Source organism: Lampetra fluviatilis, chromosome 42, assembly GCF_964198595.1.
Source record: "Lampetra fluviatilis chromosome 42, kcLamFluv1.1, whole genome shotgun sequence".
Taxonomy (NCBI): domain Eukaryota; kingdom Metazoa; phylum Chordata; class Hyperoartia; order Petromyzontiformes; family Petromyzontidae; genus Lampetra; species Lampetra fluviatilis.
In genome coordinates this window covers 6,488,954-6,505,688 of record NC_136316.1, presented here as the reverse complement: position 1 = coordinate 6,505,688, position 16,735 = coordinate 6,488,954, and the positions used below count along the sequence as shown (strand labels likewise).

At 50.2% G+C, this 16,735-nt stretch overlaps 1 protein-coding gene across 2 annotated transcripts in view; it reads right to left on the bottom strand.

The window, feature by feature from the left end:
* LOC144946674 (sodium-dependent noradrenaline transporter-like) overlaps positions 1-16,264 on the bottom strand; it is a 52,076-nt gene extending 35,812 nt beyond the window's left edge. Inside the window, exons 1-3 of one of the 2 annotated variants that reach the window (XM_078875753.1) lie at positions 16,186-16,264; positions 7,041-7,533; positions 1,589-1,720 (exon numbers count right to left, since the gene is read on the bottom strand). In XM_078875753.1, the coding sequence (XP_078731879.1) occupies positions 1,589-1,720; positions 7,041-7,371 (463 nt within the window). In that variant the 5' untranslated portion in view covers positions 7,372-7,533; positions 16,186-16,264. Of the gene's footprint in view, positions 1-1,588; positions 1,721-7,040; positions 7,534-14,988; positions 15,297-16,185 lie in introns of those variants that run through there. The other variant, XM_078875752.1, reaches the window with a different exon arrangement.
* Between the last annotated feature and the right edge of the window lie 471 nt (positions 16,265-16,735).

Below are 16,735 nucleotides of genomic sequence, written 5' to 3'. Positions count from 1 at the left end.
CGCCTACACCAAGACACGGAGACACTCAGAGCACCCAATGCATACACGAAGACATGGAGGCCCCTGCACACCTACACTGACACATGGAGACACCCAGACCCCACACGCCTACACCGAGACACTGACACATGGAGACACCCAGACCCCACACGCCTACACCCAGACACTGACACATGGAGACACCCAGACCCCACACGCCTACACCCAGACACTGACACATGGAGACACCCAGACCCCACACGCCTACACCCAGACACTGACACATGGAGACACCCAGACCCCACACGCCTACACCCAGACACTGACACATGGAGACACCCAGACCCCACACGCCTACACCGAGACACGGAGACACGGAGACCCCCAATGACTGCAGCAAGACATGGAGACACCCAAACGCCCTAGGCCTACACCAAGACACGTAAACATCCAGAGCTGTCACGCCTACACCAAGACAGAGAGACACCCAGACCCTGCATGCCTACACTGAGACACAGAGACACCAAGACCCCCTAGGCCTACACCGATATACGGGACAACACCCAGACCCCAACTCCACGACTGCAAGTTAAGCTAAAATTAAAATATTAATTAATTTGACCAGGTAAGGCCCACTGAGCTATATAGCTCTTTTTAAGTAGAATCCTGGCCACAAATGATAGCTCAATGAATTGTCTCATCGTGAGGAAATGGAAAGCAGAAAAATACTCTACACGCATCATGTTGATTCTAAATGTGGAGGTTGAAAAACTGGAAGACACTCAGAAAAATCTTACCCATCCCAAATAGACATCTGTGAAAAAGAGATGTATTGCTCATCGGATTCCTCCGGTGTAAATAAATATTCTGATTCTGTAATCCACGCGACCACTGGGAGAGAGACATGCAAACTCCAAATATACAGCAGGCATCAGCGTCGGGATCGAACCCACGACCTCCTGCATACCAGGTGACGGAGTTAACATCTCGCCACCATGGGGTGGGTCCCGTTCACCGCCGAATCACGGAACGCGCAAGCGGTTAAGCATTAAGAAGTGTAGCGCTATTGTTTTTAAATATATTCTACTCACCGCAGAGAACTGTAGCGACACGACCCCACTCTATGATAGCTGGCTCCAAACTGTGCCACGTGCCACAGTACTGATAAAAAAAAATTGTTTTTCTTCGGGTTCTGTTCCGATGTACACGTACGATGACGTACGTGCACATCATCAGTTAAATCACTGCTGCTGTAGCTGCTGCTGCTGCTGTAGCTGCTGTTGTAGCAGAAGCTCCTGCTGCTGCAGTACAGAGCACCAATCACAGAATACATTTAGAAACGTGCGTTCAAAGTATTTTGGCTGATATCAATGTTCACGTGATGAGCTGGTTAAGCTCAGTAGGGCCATACCCGTCAAAGATGAAAGATAGTTTTAGTTTAGCAACCTTCAACGCGAAGCGAACGCACGGTGCATCTCGCGGCTGAGCTGAGGCGTGCGGCGTTAACCGGAGCGGCCTGCCAGACCCGAACCGGTGAACCTCGGCACCAACGCGCCACCAGCCGGGCCACGCTGCACGGCCCCGGGTGCGGCCGTGGCCTCGGCTTTACCTTTGAAGAGGGGGCAAATCTTCCAGACGCTGGCCGCTCCCTGCCGGTTGAACTGGCCCAGCGCCAGCTCCATGTAGAAGAGCGGCATGCCAGCAATGACGAGGAAGAGTACGTAGGGGATGAGGAACGCTCCTGTGAGAGAGGGAGAGAGATGGAGTGAGAGGTGGAGAGAGAGATGGAGTGAGTGAGATGAAGAGAGAGAGAGATGGAGAGATAGAGAGGGGTGGAGAGAGATAAAGAGAGAGTGGAGTGAGATGGAGAGAGAGAAAGGGGGGGGGGGGGGAGAGAGATGGAGTGAGATGGAGAGAGAGGCGGAGAGAGATGGAGAGAGAGAAAGGGGGGGGGAGAGAGATGGAGTGAGATGGAGAGAGAGATGGAGAGAGAGAAAGGGGGGGGGGGAGAGAGATGGAGTGAGATGGAGAGAGAGGTGGAGAGAGATGGAGAGAGAGAAAGGGGGGGGGGAGAGAGAGATGGAGTGAGATGGAGAGAGAGGTGGAGATAGAGAAAGGGGGGGAGAGAGATGGAGTGAGATGGAGAGAGAGGTGGAGAGAGATGGAGAGAGAGAAAGGGGGGGGGAGAGAGATGGAGTGAGATGGAGAGAGAGGTGGAGAGAGATGGAGAGAGAGAAAGGGGGGGGGGGAGAGATGGAGTGAGATGGAGAGAGAGGCGGAGAGAGATGGAGAGAGAGAAAGGGGGGGGGGAGAGAGATGGAGTGAGATGGAGAGAGAGGTGGAGAGAGATGGAGAGAGAGAAAGGGGGGGAGAGAGATGGAGAGAGATGGAGAGAGAGATAGATGAAGCCACAATGCAGCGGCGGTTGCAGCACCTCCAATTGGCACGGTTTAGCTATGCATGGTGGAAAAGGAGTTCAGCATCATACATACGTGTGTGGGCCATCGGACATGTCCGTGGAGAAACTCACTCGTCTACTAGATCACTCACCTGCCTAACCTATCACTCACCCGCCTACCCAATCACCCACGCGCCTACCGGATAACCCACCCACCCTACCCGATCAACCACCCACCTTACCGATCACTCGCCCGCCTATCCGATCACTCACCCACCTACCCGATCACTCACCACTTATCCGATCATTCACGCGCCTAAACGATCACTCACCTGCCTATCTGAACACTCACCCGCCTACCCTATCACTCACTCACCTACCCGATCACCCATCCGCCTAACCGATCACTCACTCGCCAACCCAATCACTCACCCACCTACCCAATCACCCACGCGCGTGCCCTGTTACCCACCCGCCTACCCGATCAGTCACCTGCCTATCTGATCACTCACCCACCTACTCAATCACTCACCTGCCTACCCTATAATTCACCCACCTACACGATCATTCACCTGCCTACTTGATCACTCACCCTTCTAACCGATCACTCACCCGCCAGCAAGGAGATGAGCCTAACGGAGGGAGTTTGAATCGGCATGTGTGTTACCTGCTAGACTAGGACACATGGCCAGGATACATGGCCAACAAGAGCTTTATGGCTCTTTTTCTTTCAGAAGCGACCTGGCTATCATAAATGAAAGTTCAAAGAGGTGGCTTATTATCAAGTGGAAATGCATTGCAGCCAAATACTTAAACGGGTGATGTTTCCAAATGTGGAGGGAAAAACCGGAGGACCAAAAGAAAAATCCACACGACCACGTGGAGAGAGACACATGCAAACTCTAAATATACAGCAGGTGTCAGGGTCGGGATCAGACCCACGATATTCTGCATACCATCCGAGGAAAAGAACATATCGCCATCGCATACACAGAGAAGCACGCAGAGACAGACGCTGAGACGCAGAGAGAGAGGAGTACACAGGGTGTGTGAGCGTACGGTGAGTGAGACTACTTACGGTGAGACTTACAGAGTGACAGCTAGAGGCGGGAATGTCACCTACCCAATCACCTACCTACCCAATCACCTACCTACCCAATCACCTACCTACCCAATAACCTACCTACCAAATGACCTCCCTACCCAATCACCTACCTACCCAATCACCTACCTACCCAATAACCTACCTACCAAATGACCTCCCTACCCAGTCACCTACCTACCCAATCAACTGCCTACCCAATCACCTACCCAATAACATATCTACCCAATCAACGCATACCCAATCACCTGCCTAACCCATCCACTGCCTACCCAATCATCTATCTAACTACCCAATCACCTACCTATTCAGTCACCTACCTACCCAATTAACTAATTACCCAATCAACTGCCTACCCAATCGACTACCAATGCAATCACAGACCTACCCAATCACCCGCCTACCCATTTACCTGCCTACCCAATCACATGCCTGCCCAATCACCTACATAACTTCCATCCATCCAGCAATGTATTGACAACGGGCTGTAAGTGAGATTCATTCTTTAAGTCAAGAGCACAGAGTTGCCAAGCTTGTAGTCCAGAGCTTTGGAGTTGAAGTTTGTGGATCAGATGGCGTTGTCAACTTCTCAAATTGGCTGGGTTGAGAGGGGAATTTATTATTCCGTTTGTTTGCCTAGGAGAGCCACGATAAGTCTCAGGAGTCATTTTCAGGAGGGTCCTACCAGGTTTTTCAGTGCACAGGGCGATGCTGATGCTGCTGTGTATAATCCTAACTGGAGTAAATTGCAGGTAATTTGTCAACATTTGGGATGTAAATTTTGATTTAAAGCTTTCGTGACTGCAGGGATTCATATTCTCGGTTCTTTCGGTAAAGTCACGTAGAAGGGAAATAATAAACTAATATAAATATAAAACAATAAAAAATCGCAATTTTTTATATTTATATAATTTTATGACTTTACCGAAAGAACCAAGAATATTTCGGATGTACTTGGCCGGTAGCAGTTACACCATAGATGGGTTTTGTTATTTAGCAATGGGGTCAAGAAACGGGAGAAGCCGGAGGTAACCCCACACAGAACCGGGGGAGAGAGAAAATTAGAGCTTCCCCACAAGGGAGAGGGCACCTCAGTTGAGAATCGGAACCCAGGCCCCGCGTGGCTTTCAGCGCGAGAGTTGAGCACTGCGCCACCACCCTGCCCGCCCGGAGCACAGCGAGCGAGACAAAGACGGAGAGGGAGACGGAGGGAGAAGTGGGAATTCCTGAGCCTGGAGTTGGATCAAGGAGGAGGGTTCTAGGAACCTCCCAAGGTTCTCAGTCTAGATGTAAAGATGCATAGCTGCAGTGGCTTCCTAATACACTGGTCAACACACTTTTTTCTGGCATAAGGTATTCCAACGGTTTTAAGGTAATTTTGGGGTGCTGATTCCAAATCTGGCATCAGTTTTTGTCTATCACATCAGGTTTTTGAGATATCAAATATTGCATTTTCAATAAAAACTGCAGAAGAAAAATATTAAATATATGTGGATATCTACATAAAATGATATTATAAACACACTATCCTAAAAATACAGCACCATATTTTAACACTAAAGCAGACACTGACTCGCTACAACTTGCAATCATAAGTGACAGAGTTAATTTCGGGTAAAATAATGAAAATGGGGTATGCCGATAGCATAAAAATGAGATGTGATAGAGCAAATCAGATTTGGAAACAGCACCCTTAAATTAGTCTAAAACAGCTGCAAAAGTCCAGGCCAGAATTTTTTTTTTGTTGACCAGTGATATATCGGAGGGGGGTGGGTGGGTGTCTAAACTGTGAATCTGTTTAAATCGGGCCCTACATTCAATGATAATTACTCATTACAACGTTACATTTCTACGCACCAACGCCCCCTAGTTCCACCACTGTCTCCTCGGTACAAAGGGATTTCGTGGACAAAAGAAATTCCAAGCAGTTGGGGCAGCAGCAGAGAGGGAGCGATCTCCCACTGAGTAAAGCTTGACTGAAGGTTTGGACGTCCAGGACCTTTATTGCTACAGGTTCATTAAAAGGGAATTTGCCGACACAATGAAAGGGCAAGTGTCTCCGTGTCTCCATCACAGCGTGTGTCTCTGTGTCTGTCTCCATCCCTCCGCGCGTCCGTGTCTGCCTCCATGTGTCGGTGTGTGTGTCTCTCTCTCAGAATGGGGAGCGGTAGTGCAGCAGTTGGCACACTGCACTAGGAACCCGGTGATCTCGCTGCCGCTTGAATCGCTGAGCTGGGTGTGCTTGTTCACGTTCCCTCCTTTGGCTTCCACTCCGTAAGTCTCAACCGTAAGCAGTCTCGCTCACCGTACGCTCACGCACCCCGTGTGATCCTCGCTCTGCCTCTCAGTGTCAATCTCTGCGTGGTTCTCTGTGTACGTGGTGGCGAGATGTTAACTACCTCGCCTGGTATGCAGGAGGTCGTGGGTTCAATCCCGACCCTGACGCCTGCTGCATATTTGGAGTTTGCGTGCCTCTCTCGCTGTGGTTGCGTGGATGTTTCACCCATCTTCCCGATCATCACGCCTTTAGAGTATTTGGCTGCTGTACATTTCCACGTGATGATAAGACACTTTGTTGACCTATCATTTGTGATCGCCAGGTCGCTTCTGGAATAGAGCAGTACAGCTCAGTGGGCCTTCTTAGCTGGTGAAATAAAAAGTTTCGTTTTTGTTTTGTTCGAGTCCCACTCATGGCCAACAACACCAGTGACAATAATCTGAACCGGTCATGGGCCTCCCCTAGGTCGACTCAGCCTCAAATGAGTGCTGGTACGATGTGTAAACATCACCACTGGGGAAACAAAGGCGGTCGGGCGTGGTGCTGGCCACCCACCCCCTCGTGTGCAGTGACGGCCTTCATAGGTGCTCGCTGACAGAACTTGACCCAAAAGTCTGTTCAGGCTACACGGGGGATCTTTGTTTTTGTGTGTTTCTTTGTGTCGGGTCTGTGTCCATGTACCAAACACTTGGACAGCTGCGGCCTGTAGCTGTGTCAATGATATCCCAATTAGTTTGAGATCCCACGCGTTTTATTTACGTTTAATTCTGATTGCTCTGCAATCTACTTTTCTCCGTGGCGGCGTTTCGGCGTTGCACAACGCGTCTGTATGGATAATGATGATGATGATAGTAGTTCATAACTATTCTTAGGTTTTTTCGGTAAAGTCACGTAGGTAAAACATCAAAATTAATAAAAATAAAATAAAATTTTGATGTTTTACCTACGTGACTTTACCGAAAAAACCCAAGAATATGAATCCTTGCAGTCACGAAAGCTTCAAATCTAGAAGAAATAACTAGTTCATAATTTGGAACACGCACCATTTCCGCTCATTCGGGGCAACCAAAAGAGCGAGACTGACAATGATTCAGAGGTGCGGGAGAACGGAGCAAGGCAGACAGAGTCTGAGCTACCAATAATCGCCCAAGTTCTGGCCTCCAACGCTGGGTGGGATGCGTGACCAACTCCACGCTTTCTAAAATGATGTCAAACATCACAACCGTGGAGGGACAAGGGAAGAGAGGGACGCAGTGATGGACGCACACCGACACGACACTCACCTCCGCCGTTCTTGTAGCACAGGTAAGGGAATCGCCAGACATTGGCCAGGTCTACCGCAAATCCAATCACGGACAGCAGAAAGTCGATCTTCTTGCCCCACGTCTCTCGCTCCACCGAGCATCCGTCCACTCGCAGCGCCGCCTCGTCCAGCACCACCACCTCCCTCACGTCCTTCTCCGCATCCTCCGCCCCCTCGACCCTCCTCGCGTCGTCTCCGCCGCCGGCTTCCTTAGAGCCGTCGACGGCCGCGTCGCCGCCGAAGTCGTCTTCGTCGTCGTCGGGCATCGCGCAGCGAACGCCGTTCTGCCCCTTGCCCACCGCCTCGTGCATCTCGATGTGTTGGGGGCCGCGCGCAGACGACGCAGACGCCGCCGCTGCCGCCGCGTCCCCGGCACCTCGGGGGGCAGCCTCCGTGGCCTGGCCCAGGGGTCTGGCGTGAGCGGGGTCTTCTGTGGCCGGTGTCGGAGTGTCGGTGCCCTCTCCCTTGCGGATCTGCCGTGGGTCCGGGAGGTTGGGGGCGCAAACGTCAACGGGCGCGCCACGTCCGATTGGCGCGGATGGCTACGCGCGGTGCGAAAAAAGTTCAGCGCGCGCACACACAAAGACAAAGATGCCCACGTGTAGCCTTAACTGACTGTTGGGGCAAGTGCTGTTAGCGAGCTCCTGTGAAGGCCGGCACAGCACACGAGGGGGTGGGTGGCCAGCACCACGCCCGGCCGCGCCTTTGTCTGCCTAGTGGCGATGTTTACACACCGCACCAGGTATTCATTTGTGGTTGAGTCGACCTAGGGAAGGCTCAGGACCGGTTCGGATAATCATCATTGCTGTTGGCGGCCGTGAACGGGAATCGAACTCGGATCGCCGGGCTCATAGCGCAGCGCTCTAACCACTGCACTACCGCTCCCCGCAACATACAGTGACAGATGAATTATGTTTTCCCATCGCGACGGCTGACGTGTGAAGAGCACTCGGCCTTTGAGCATCACGAAATAAACCCATCAAGCAGTTCGTGGAGTACGGAACGTGTCGAGTTTTGTGTTTGCTGTTGTCGCTACCTACGCCACCGCTGCCTCGAGCTGCAGCATCGCCCAAAATGATCGGTGTCATCTTCTTGGTCACGTAGAATGGAAATAATAAAATAATTAAAATAAAACATAATAAAATAATTCTCACGACGTTTCGGTCACAACGCAAGCAGCCGTCCTCAGGTGGAGAGCAGGTATGTCGAGAAGACAGAGTCTGAATGACTCTGAGGACGGCTGCTTGCGTTGTGGCCGAAACGTCGTGAGAATTATTTTATTATGCTTTATTTTTATTATTCTATTATTTATCTTCCACGTGACTTTACCGAAAGAACCAAGAAGATGAATCCCTGCAGTCACGAAAGCTTTAAACCGAAACATTGGTGTCCTGTGCCGTCCAGAATGAGTTACGATTACGACGACGAAACAGGCCACGGGCGTCAATTCTCTGCATCGCTGCGAATGCTCTCCCTCGGTCATCGCTGGGTGGAATCTATTGCGATGGCGACCCAGCACGTAGTGGCCACGATGTGGATTAAAAACACGCAGTCGTGACTCGACGATTAACCCGAAAAGGCGAGTTACTTAACAGAGGCGCCTTGACCCCAACACCCTGTGGCGAGCCTTGAAATGAAAAAAAAAACGACACCGATCATTTTTCGATTTAAAGCTTTCGTGACTGCAGGGATTCATATTCTTGTTTTTTTCGGTAAAGTCACGTAGAATGGAAATAATAAAATTATAAAAATAACACATAATAAAATAATTCTCACGACGTTTCGGCCACAACGCAAGCAGCCGTCCTCAGGTGGAGAACAGGTCTGTCGAGAAGACAGAATCTGTCTTCAGGTGGAGAACAGGTCTGTCGAGAAGACAGACGCTGTCTTCTCGACAGACCTGTTCTCCACCTGAGGACGGCTGCTTGCGTTGTGGCCGAAACGTCGTGAGAATAATTTTATTATGTTTTATTTTTATTATTTTATTACTTCCATTCTACGTGACTTTACCGAAAAAAACAAGAATATGAATCCCTGCAGTCACGAAAGCTTTAAATCGAAAAATGATCGGTGTCGTTTTTTTTTTCATTTCAAGGCTCGCCACAGGGTGTTGGGGTCAAGGCGCCTCTGTTAAGTAACTCGCCTTTTCGGGTTAATCGTCGAGTCACGACTGCGTGTTTTTAATCCACATCGTGGCCACTACGTGCTGGGTCGCCATCGCAATAGATTCCACCCAGCGATGACCGAGGGAGAGCATTCGCAGCGATGCAGAGAATTGACGCCCGTGGCCTGTTTCGTCGTCGTAATCGTAACTCATTCTGGACGGCACAGGACACCAATGTTTCGGTTTAAAGCTTTCGTGACTGCAGGGATTCATCTTCTTGGTTCTTTCGGTAAAGTCACGTGGAAGATAAATAATAAAATAATAAAAATAAAGCATAATAAAATAATTCTCACGACGTTTCGGCCACAACGCAAGCAGCCGTCCTCAGAGTCATTCAGACTCTGTCTTCTCGACAGACCTGCTCTCCACCTGAGGACGGCTGCTTGCGTTGTGGCCGAAACGTCGTGAGAATAATTTCATTATGTTTTATTTTTATTATTTTATTATTTCCATTCTACGTGACTTTACCGAAAGAACCAAGAAGAAGGACACCAATGCTCGCCGCTGGGCAACCGCACACACGGAGTCTCCGCTTCCACACTCTACAGGGCCCACGATGCAGCGCAGTTCTCCAGGAGCCGCCGATGGTTTAACGGCCAAATGCACAAAAGGCTGAGCGCATTTCATGCGCGTTTTGGGTGTGCGTGAGTGTCGTGTGTGTGTGTGTTTGTGGGGAGCGGTAGCGTAGCGGTGAGCACGCTGCGCTACGAACCCGGCATCCCGTGTTCGATTCCCGCTCACAGCCATCACCAGTGACGATTATCTAAATCGGTCTTGGGCCTCCCCCTAGGTCGACTCAGCCTCAAATGAGTACGGTGTGTAAACATCGCCACGAAAAAGACAAAGGCGGCCGGGCGTGGTTCTGGCCTTCAAACCATTAATGTGCCGTGACGGCCTTCAATAGGTGCTACTCGCTAACAGCACTTGGCCCCAACAGTCTGCTGAGGCTATACGGGGGACCTTTGTCTTTGTTTTTTTTGTTTGGGATGCGCTATTTTCTCGGCCGGCGCGCTTTTTTAAATTTTCAATTGCGTTTAGATTTTCTGGCAAATTTACAGACTTTGCAGATTAGATTCGGGGCGGATTTAACAGATGCTCCGTTGCGCGAACAAAAAACTTTCGGCCTTATCCAGACCACCAGTTCAGCGGAACTGAGTGCGTGGCCGTGTTTATGTTAAAGATGTCACTCGGCCACCGCCGTTCGACGCGTAGCAGACGTGGAACTGAACGCAGGTGGTCGCGCTAGCCGCTGTGCCACAGCCGTAGCAGTCAACCCACACGGTCTACGTCGGATTCTTGCGCAGGGAAATTGAGTTTTCACGTCCATGCGGCATACAGCCGTTTCAATACGGGCAAAATATGTATACATATATGAATATAAAGATACGTATATTTTTTTGTCTATTTGTTTGTGTTTCTCCCTTGTGATGGGACGTTGTAGGATGAACGTTGAGATTTATAAGGGCACGGGGTGATTAATAAGATCTGAATTGGTCTGTAATGCGATAGGCACTGACAGGTATGCACCGATCCCCGCAAATTGTGTTAATTGTAAAGCTATTATATTTGATATTGTTTCGTTAATTTGCTGCGTGCTTAAAAAAATAATAATGACTACAAGGTTAGTACTCTTATGTTTTTTCGGTAAAGTCACGTAGGTAAAAAATTAAAATAAATAATGAAAATAATAAATTTAATAAAATAATAAATCACGACGTTTCGGAGGCAACACAAGTCTCCGTCATCAGGTGGGACCATCACAGCCAGATTTGCTGTATCAAGTGAGGCAGGGATTCCAAGATGCAAGTTCTTAAATACAGGAGTTTGTGAAGGCCACCGCAGATGACCTTCGTCTCATCTCGTGCCACACTTTCCGATTCCCACGTGACTTCGGTCGATGATTCTTTAACAAACAAACAAACAAAAAGATCTCCAAAATTCTAAACAAACATAAGATCCAAGTCCGATTCAGTACAGTGCCTAAAATCCGTGATCTGATTCCATCTGTGAAGGATGTAGTTCCTGACTTACAGTATCCTGGAGTCTACAAATTGAGTTGCATTTGTGGTGATTGCTACATTGGAGAAACGAAACGTCATGTTTCTGATCGTGTCCGCGAGCACAAGTAAGATCTGAAACACGGCAGAACTGATTCTTCTGCCGTTGCCGATCATTGCTACAACTCGGTGGGCTCTCATGAAATTGTCTTTTCCGAGACCAAGGTTCTCTGCAAACCTCCCGGCTACCATCAAAGGTTTGTACACGAAGCCATACAAATATACAAACACAGACATAATTTCAACCGTGATGATGGGTACAAACTTAGTAATCATTGGAAAGATGTTATCAACCACGCGAAAAAAGACTTAATTACACTTTTTTGGACCATCTTATCTGACAGGCACTATTTTACTTTACTTTACCGAGTGTTAACATCCCCAGTTATTTTTTGGCAGTGCTCTCTTCATTGTTCAGCCAGCATTGGTATAAACATGGGCATTTTCGTTCTTTTGTCTATCATGTGTATCAGACCTCCCCTCCCCCCTCTCTGTCCATTGTGTTGGCGTGTGCAGCAGCAACCGCGTCCAAGCCGTCGTCCATTGTTTTGGCCCCGCTCCCTCCCCCTCCCGATGCGTTGTGCTTGGCGCTCCGTGCTGTCTTTGAGCCCCGCCCCCCTCCCTCCCGATACGTTCCATTCATTGGCTACCACATTCTGATGAGCTCCCCCCCCCTCTCCTCCCCCCTTCAACTTGCTTATAAGGGATTACATCTTGAATCATTGCCTCACTTGATGCAGCTAATCTGGCTGTGACGGTCCCACCTGATGATGGAGACTTGTGTTGCCTCCGAAACGTCGTGATTTTTGTTTTTATTTTATTTTCATAAATTTTGATGTTTTACCTACGTGACTTTACCAGAAAAAACCTAAGAACACAACGCTTAAGTACAAATACGCGTACACGCGGATCCCATTATAGACACCCCAGCTGAGTTGAATATCGTGTGAGCGATATTGCTGAGTGGAGAATGTTCACGTATCTACTGAGAACATTGAGATGTGTAGATTGGAGCGAAAATGTACGTATATGTTGGAAGTCTCACTATGATTTGAGCGGGGTGTCTATGAATGGATCATCCTCATGCGTTTTGCCCCTAAAACAATCGATCAGCTGGGGGGATCAGTTGAAATAATCGGCCTTTCGTAGTTGATCACGTTTCACTTTCGTGATCCATCACCTTTATCGGCACACTCGGGATTTTGTTTCGGCTAACGACGATTACAATATTATTTTATTTCTATTATTACTTTCATTAATTTTAATTTCATTTTTTACCTACATGGTGACTTTACCGAAAAAAACCAAGAGTGTGAATCTTGGGGCAAGCGCCGCAAGAGAGCGTCCCTATGAAGGGTCGGGGCACGTGCGATGGGCGAGGTAGTGGGCCGATGCCATCCCCGGCCGCCTTTGTCTCTCCTCCGTTGCGGCAGCGGGTACTAGTTTTGTGGCTGAGTCGACTTAGGGGACGCCCCGATTTTCGCAACCCGATGTTAGCCATGAGCGGGAATCGAACTCGGTTCGCCAGATTCGTCGCGCAGTGCGCTAACCACTGCATTACCCTCCCACCCTCGATTATATAACAAAGACAAAGATCCCCCGTGTAGCCTTCAACAGACTGTTGGGGCAAGTGCTGTAAACGAGCCATCTATGAAGGCCGGCACGGCACACGAGGGGGTGGGTGGCCAACACCACGCCCGGTCGCCTTCGTCTCCCCAGTGGCGATGTTTACACACAGCACCAGGTACTCGTTAGAGGCTGAGTCGACCTAGGGGAGGCCCAGGACCGGTTTAGATAATCGTCACTGGTGTTGGCCGTGAGCGGGAATCGAACTCGGGTCGCTGGGCTTGTAACGCAGCGCGCTAACCGCTGCACCACCGCTGTCCCCCCCCCCCCCCAATTATATCCACGCGCTTGAACAGAGACAAACTGCACTCTCTTGACAAAACAGAGGCTCCCTCGCCGTGCGTGCTGTCGCCTCCCTGCGCCTATTCAGCCGCCCGAGGGACTCTACGTAGAACCCCATTGTAGCTGTTGTGTTGCAAAGACTCACACGGAGACCCATAGGCTCACACAGAGACCCATAGACTCACACAGAGACCCATAGACTCACACGGAGACCCATAGACTCACACAGAGACCCATAGACTCACACAGAGACCCATAGACTCACGCAGTCTCATAGACTCACACGAGGACACACAGACTCGTGCAGTGTCATCGACTCACACGGAGGGTCCATACACCCGCACAGAAACCGATTGACTAACACAGAGACCCGTAGACTCACATAGAGACCCGTAGACTCACATAGAGACCCGTAGACTCACATAGATACATGTAGACTCACATAGAGACCCGTAGACCCACATAGAGACCCATAGACTCACATAGAGACCCATAGACTCACACAGAGACCCGTAGACTCACATAGAGACCCATAGACTCACACAGAGACCCGTAGACTCACATAGAGACCCATAGACTCACACAGAGACCCGTAGACTCACATAGAGACCCATAGACTCATATAGAGACCCATAGACTCACATAGAGACCCATAGACTCATATAGAGACCCGTAGACTCACATAGAGACCCATAGACTCATATAGAGACCCATATACTCACATAGAGACCCATAGACTCAAATAGAGACCCGTAAACTCACATAGAGACCCATAGACTCACACAGAGACCCATAGACTCACATAGAGATCCATAGACTCACATAGATACATGTAGACTCACATAGAGACCCATAGACTCACATAGAGACCCGTAGACTCACATAAAAGTCAGGTTCAGCGTCAACAGCTGCGGCTGCATCTGTATGAATGTTGAACTTCTTTCGCACCACGCGTAGTGAACCGTGCTGATCTTTGATTGCATTTGTTCAAACTGCACAGGGTAGGTCAACAGCTCTGCATAAACAACAGATACGTTTAAAAATAGACCGACGTTTCGGGCGACGGGCGTTCTGGATCAAGGGCAGTAAAGGAGGCAGCCTGGCAATATAGTTTTTTTTCGGTTAAATCGCGTAAAAAAAATTTGTCTGTGTCGGGTGGTGACGGGTTTAACGACACATTTATTATATTTACACGGTCTAACCTGCCATAAAACCCTCGATTGTGGATGATATCGGTCGCGAAAGCCTCTTCTTACTGCTCGCTGTTGAGCTGAGGCTGCCTGCCGTTGCTGCGTGTGGATTTCTATCGCGTGGCAAACGCAAACGGTCAGCGAGGTGGACCACGGCGATTTGACGCTCACACCGCGGCACACAGTTGGACTATTTGTGTGCGGGTGTTGTAACACGGCGGCGCTGTTGACTCGCGTGACACGCGATTGCCAACACGGTTTTATAACTTGAAAAAAAATACACATTCGCGCGGCATTTTGATAATAACGCGTGCGAACGGAGGAGCCAACGTTTTCGATAGCAGTTTAGGAAACGTTTCGCGCGATCTCGGGCAGGATAACGGGATGATCGCGACGACGATGAACGGCACGGGGGAGTGGCAGAAGAGCAGCCAAAGGAGGGAAGAAGACGGAGCAGATGGAAGCGGCGTGGGGGATCAGCTGTCGTGCGGGAGCGAGACGGTGGAAGCAGTGAGAGAGATTTCCAGCCAGCAGTGGAGAGATCGTGACCGAACGACGACGACGACGACGACGATGTGGGAAAGCGAGACGCGTCACAACAGTACTTACGTGTAAAACTTTAAGGAAGCCTGCAAAAGTGTAGCGGTCGGATCTTAACATGACTGCTGATCTTGCAGCGGCAGTCTCAGATTAAAAGATGTCTTTGTGTGTGTGTATGTAGGCTACACGGCGGGAGATCTTTGCCTTTATATAAGCAGTAGACACTGTGTGTGTCTGTGTGTGTGCGCGCGCGTGTGAAGAGCACAGAGATTCCACCACGACCACCACCACCACCACCACGACCACCACCACCACCACGACCACCACCACCAACCACCACGTTAGCTCTCCATCAACTCGTATCCCTCGAGCGGCAAAAGGCAGATGGCTTTAAATGTGAGTGGAGGGTGTGTCCACGGAGGAGGGAGTGCTGGCGGTGGTGGTTGCGCTGCTGGTGATGATGGAGGGGATGATGGTTGGGGTGGTGGTGGTGGTGGGGGGAGATGGAGTCTGTCCACGCACGCCACGTAACTAACCAAAACAAAATTGACAAAGATCCCCCGTGTAGCCTTGGCAGACGGTCGGGGCAAGTGCTGTTGGCGAGTAGCACTGATAAAGGCCGGCACGGCGCAGGAGTGGGTGGGTGGCCAGCACCACGCCCGGCCGCCTTTGTCTCCCCAGTGGCGATGTTTACACATGTGTTTACACATGTGTAAACGTTTGGGGCTGAGTCGATCTAGGGGAGGCCCAGGAGCGATTCAGAAAATCGTCACCGGTGTTGGCCGTGAGCGAGAATCGAACTCAGGTCGCCGGGTTCGTAGCGCAGCGTTGCGCAAACAGTTGCTCTGCCCTTCCCCTCCGCCAGGGCCTCAGACGAAGTGCACCTAGCCTGGCACAAGCGCCGTGGTGGGGACTGGCTGCTGTTGTTTTTGTTGTGTGTGTGCGTTTGGGGTAAGTGCTGTTAGTGAGCACCTATTAAGGCACGGGACGGGGTCACGAGGGAGCTGTGTAGCCAGGACCACGCCCGTTCGACTGCGCTCCCCACCCACCCCTTCGCCGCAGCAAGTACCCAGTTTAGGCCGAGCCGACCTAGGGGAGGTACAGGACCGATTGCCAGAGAACACTCGCCCCTGACGCTTGAGTCGTGGCCAGGAATCTAACGCAACTTGGCCGGGTTCTGAGTGGCAGTTGGTCAAACAACAAACACAAATGTCCAGCTCCAGTGGTGGACAGCAGTGGTGTATGAGGGCAATTGCGGGGCTTTACCTTTGCTTTGTTGTTGCCTTTATAGGGGCAGACCTCGCTTAACGCGACCCCGTAGAACGCCGATTCGTTATAGCGCTTGTTGTTCTGGAGAAAAATATGAACGTACAACAAAAATACTAAAATTAAAAAAAGCCTGCACTGGAGTAACTATCCCCGAATCATAACCAGGAACTAATACGACGTTCATTCGGATCGGCTGTCCTATGAATCAGCGAGGGTTTGATGAACATGACACTGAAAAACGACGTCTTTATTGATGCAGGGAAGCGCCACTGAGGCTCAGGACTCTTTATCAAGAGGGACGATTATCTGAACCGGTCCTGGGCCGCCCCTAGGTCGACTCAGCCTTAAATTAGTACCTGGTGCGGTGTGTAACCATCAGCATCGGGAAGAGACAAAGGTGACCGGGCGTGGTGTCGGCCACCCACCGCCTCGCATACTCGCTAGCAGCACTTGCCCCAACAGTTAAGACCATACGGGGTAACTTTGTCTTTGTGTGGGTGTGTTTGTCCGTGTGTGTGCGTGGTGCTGGGGAGCGGTAGTGTCGTGG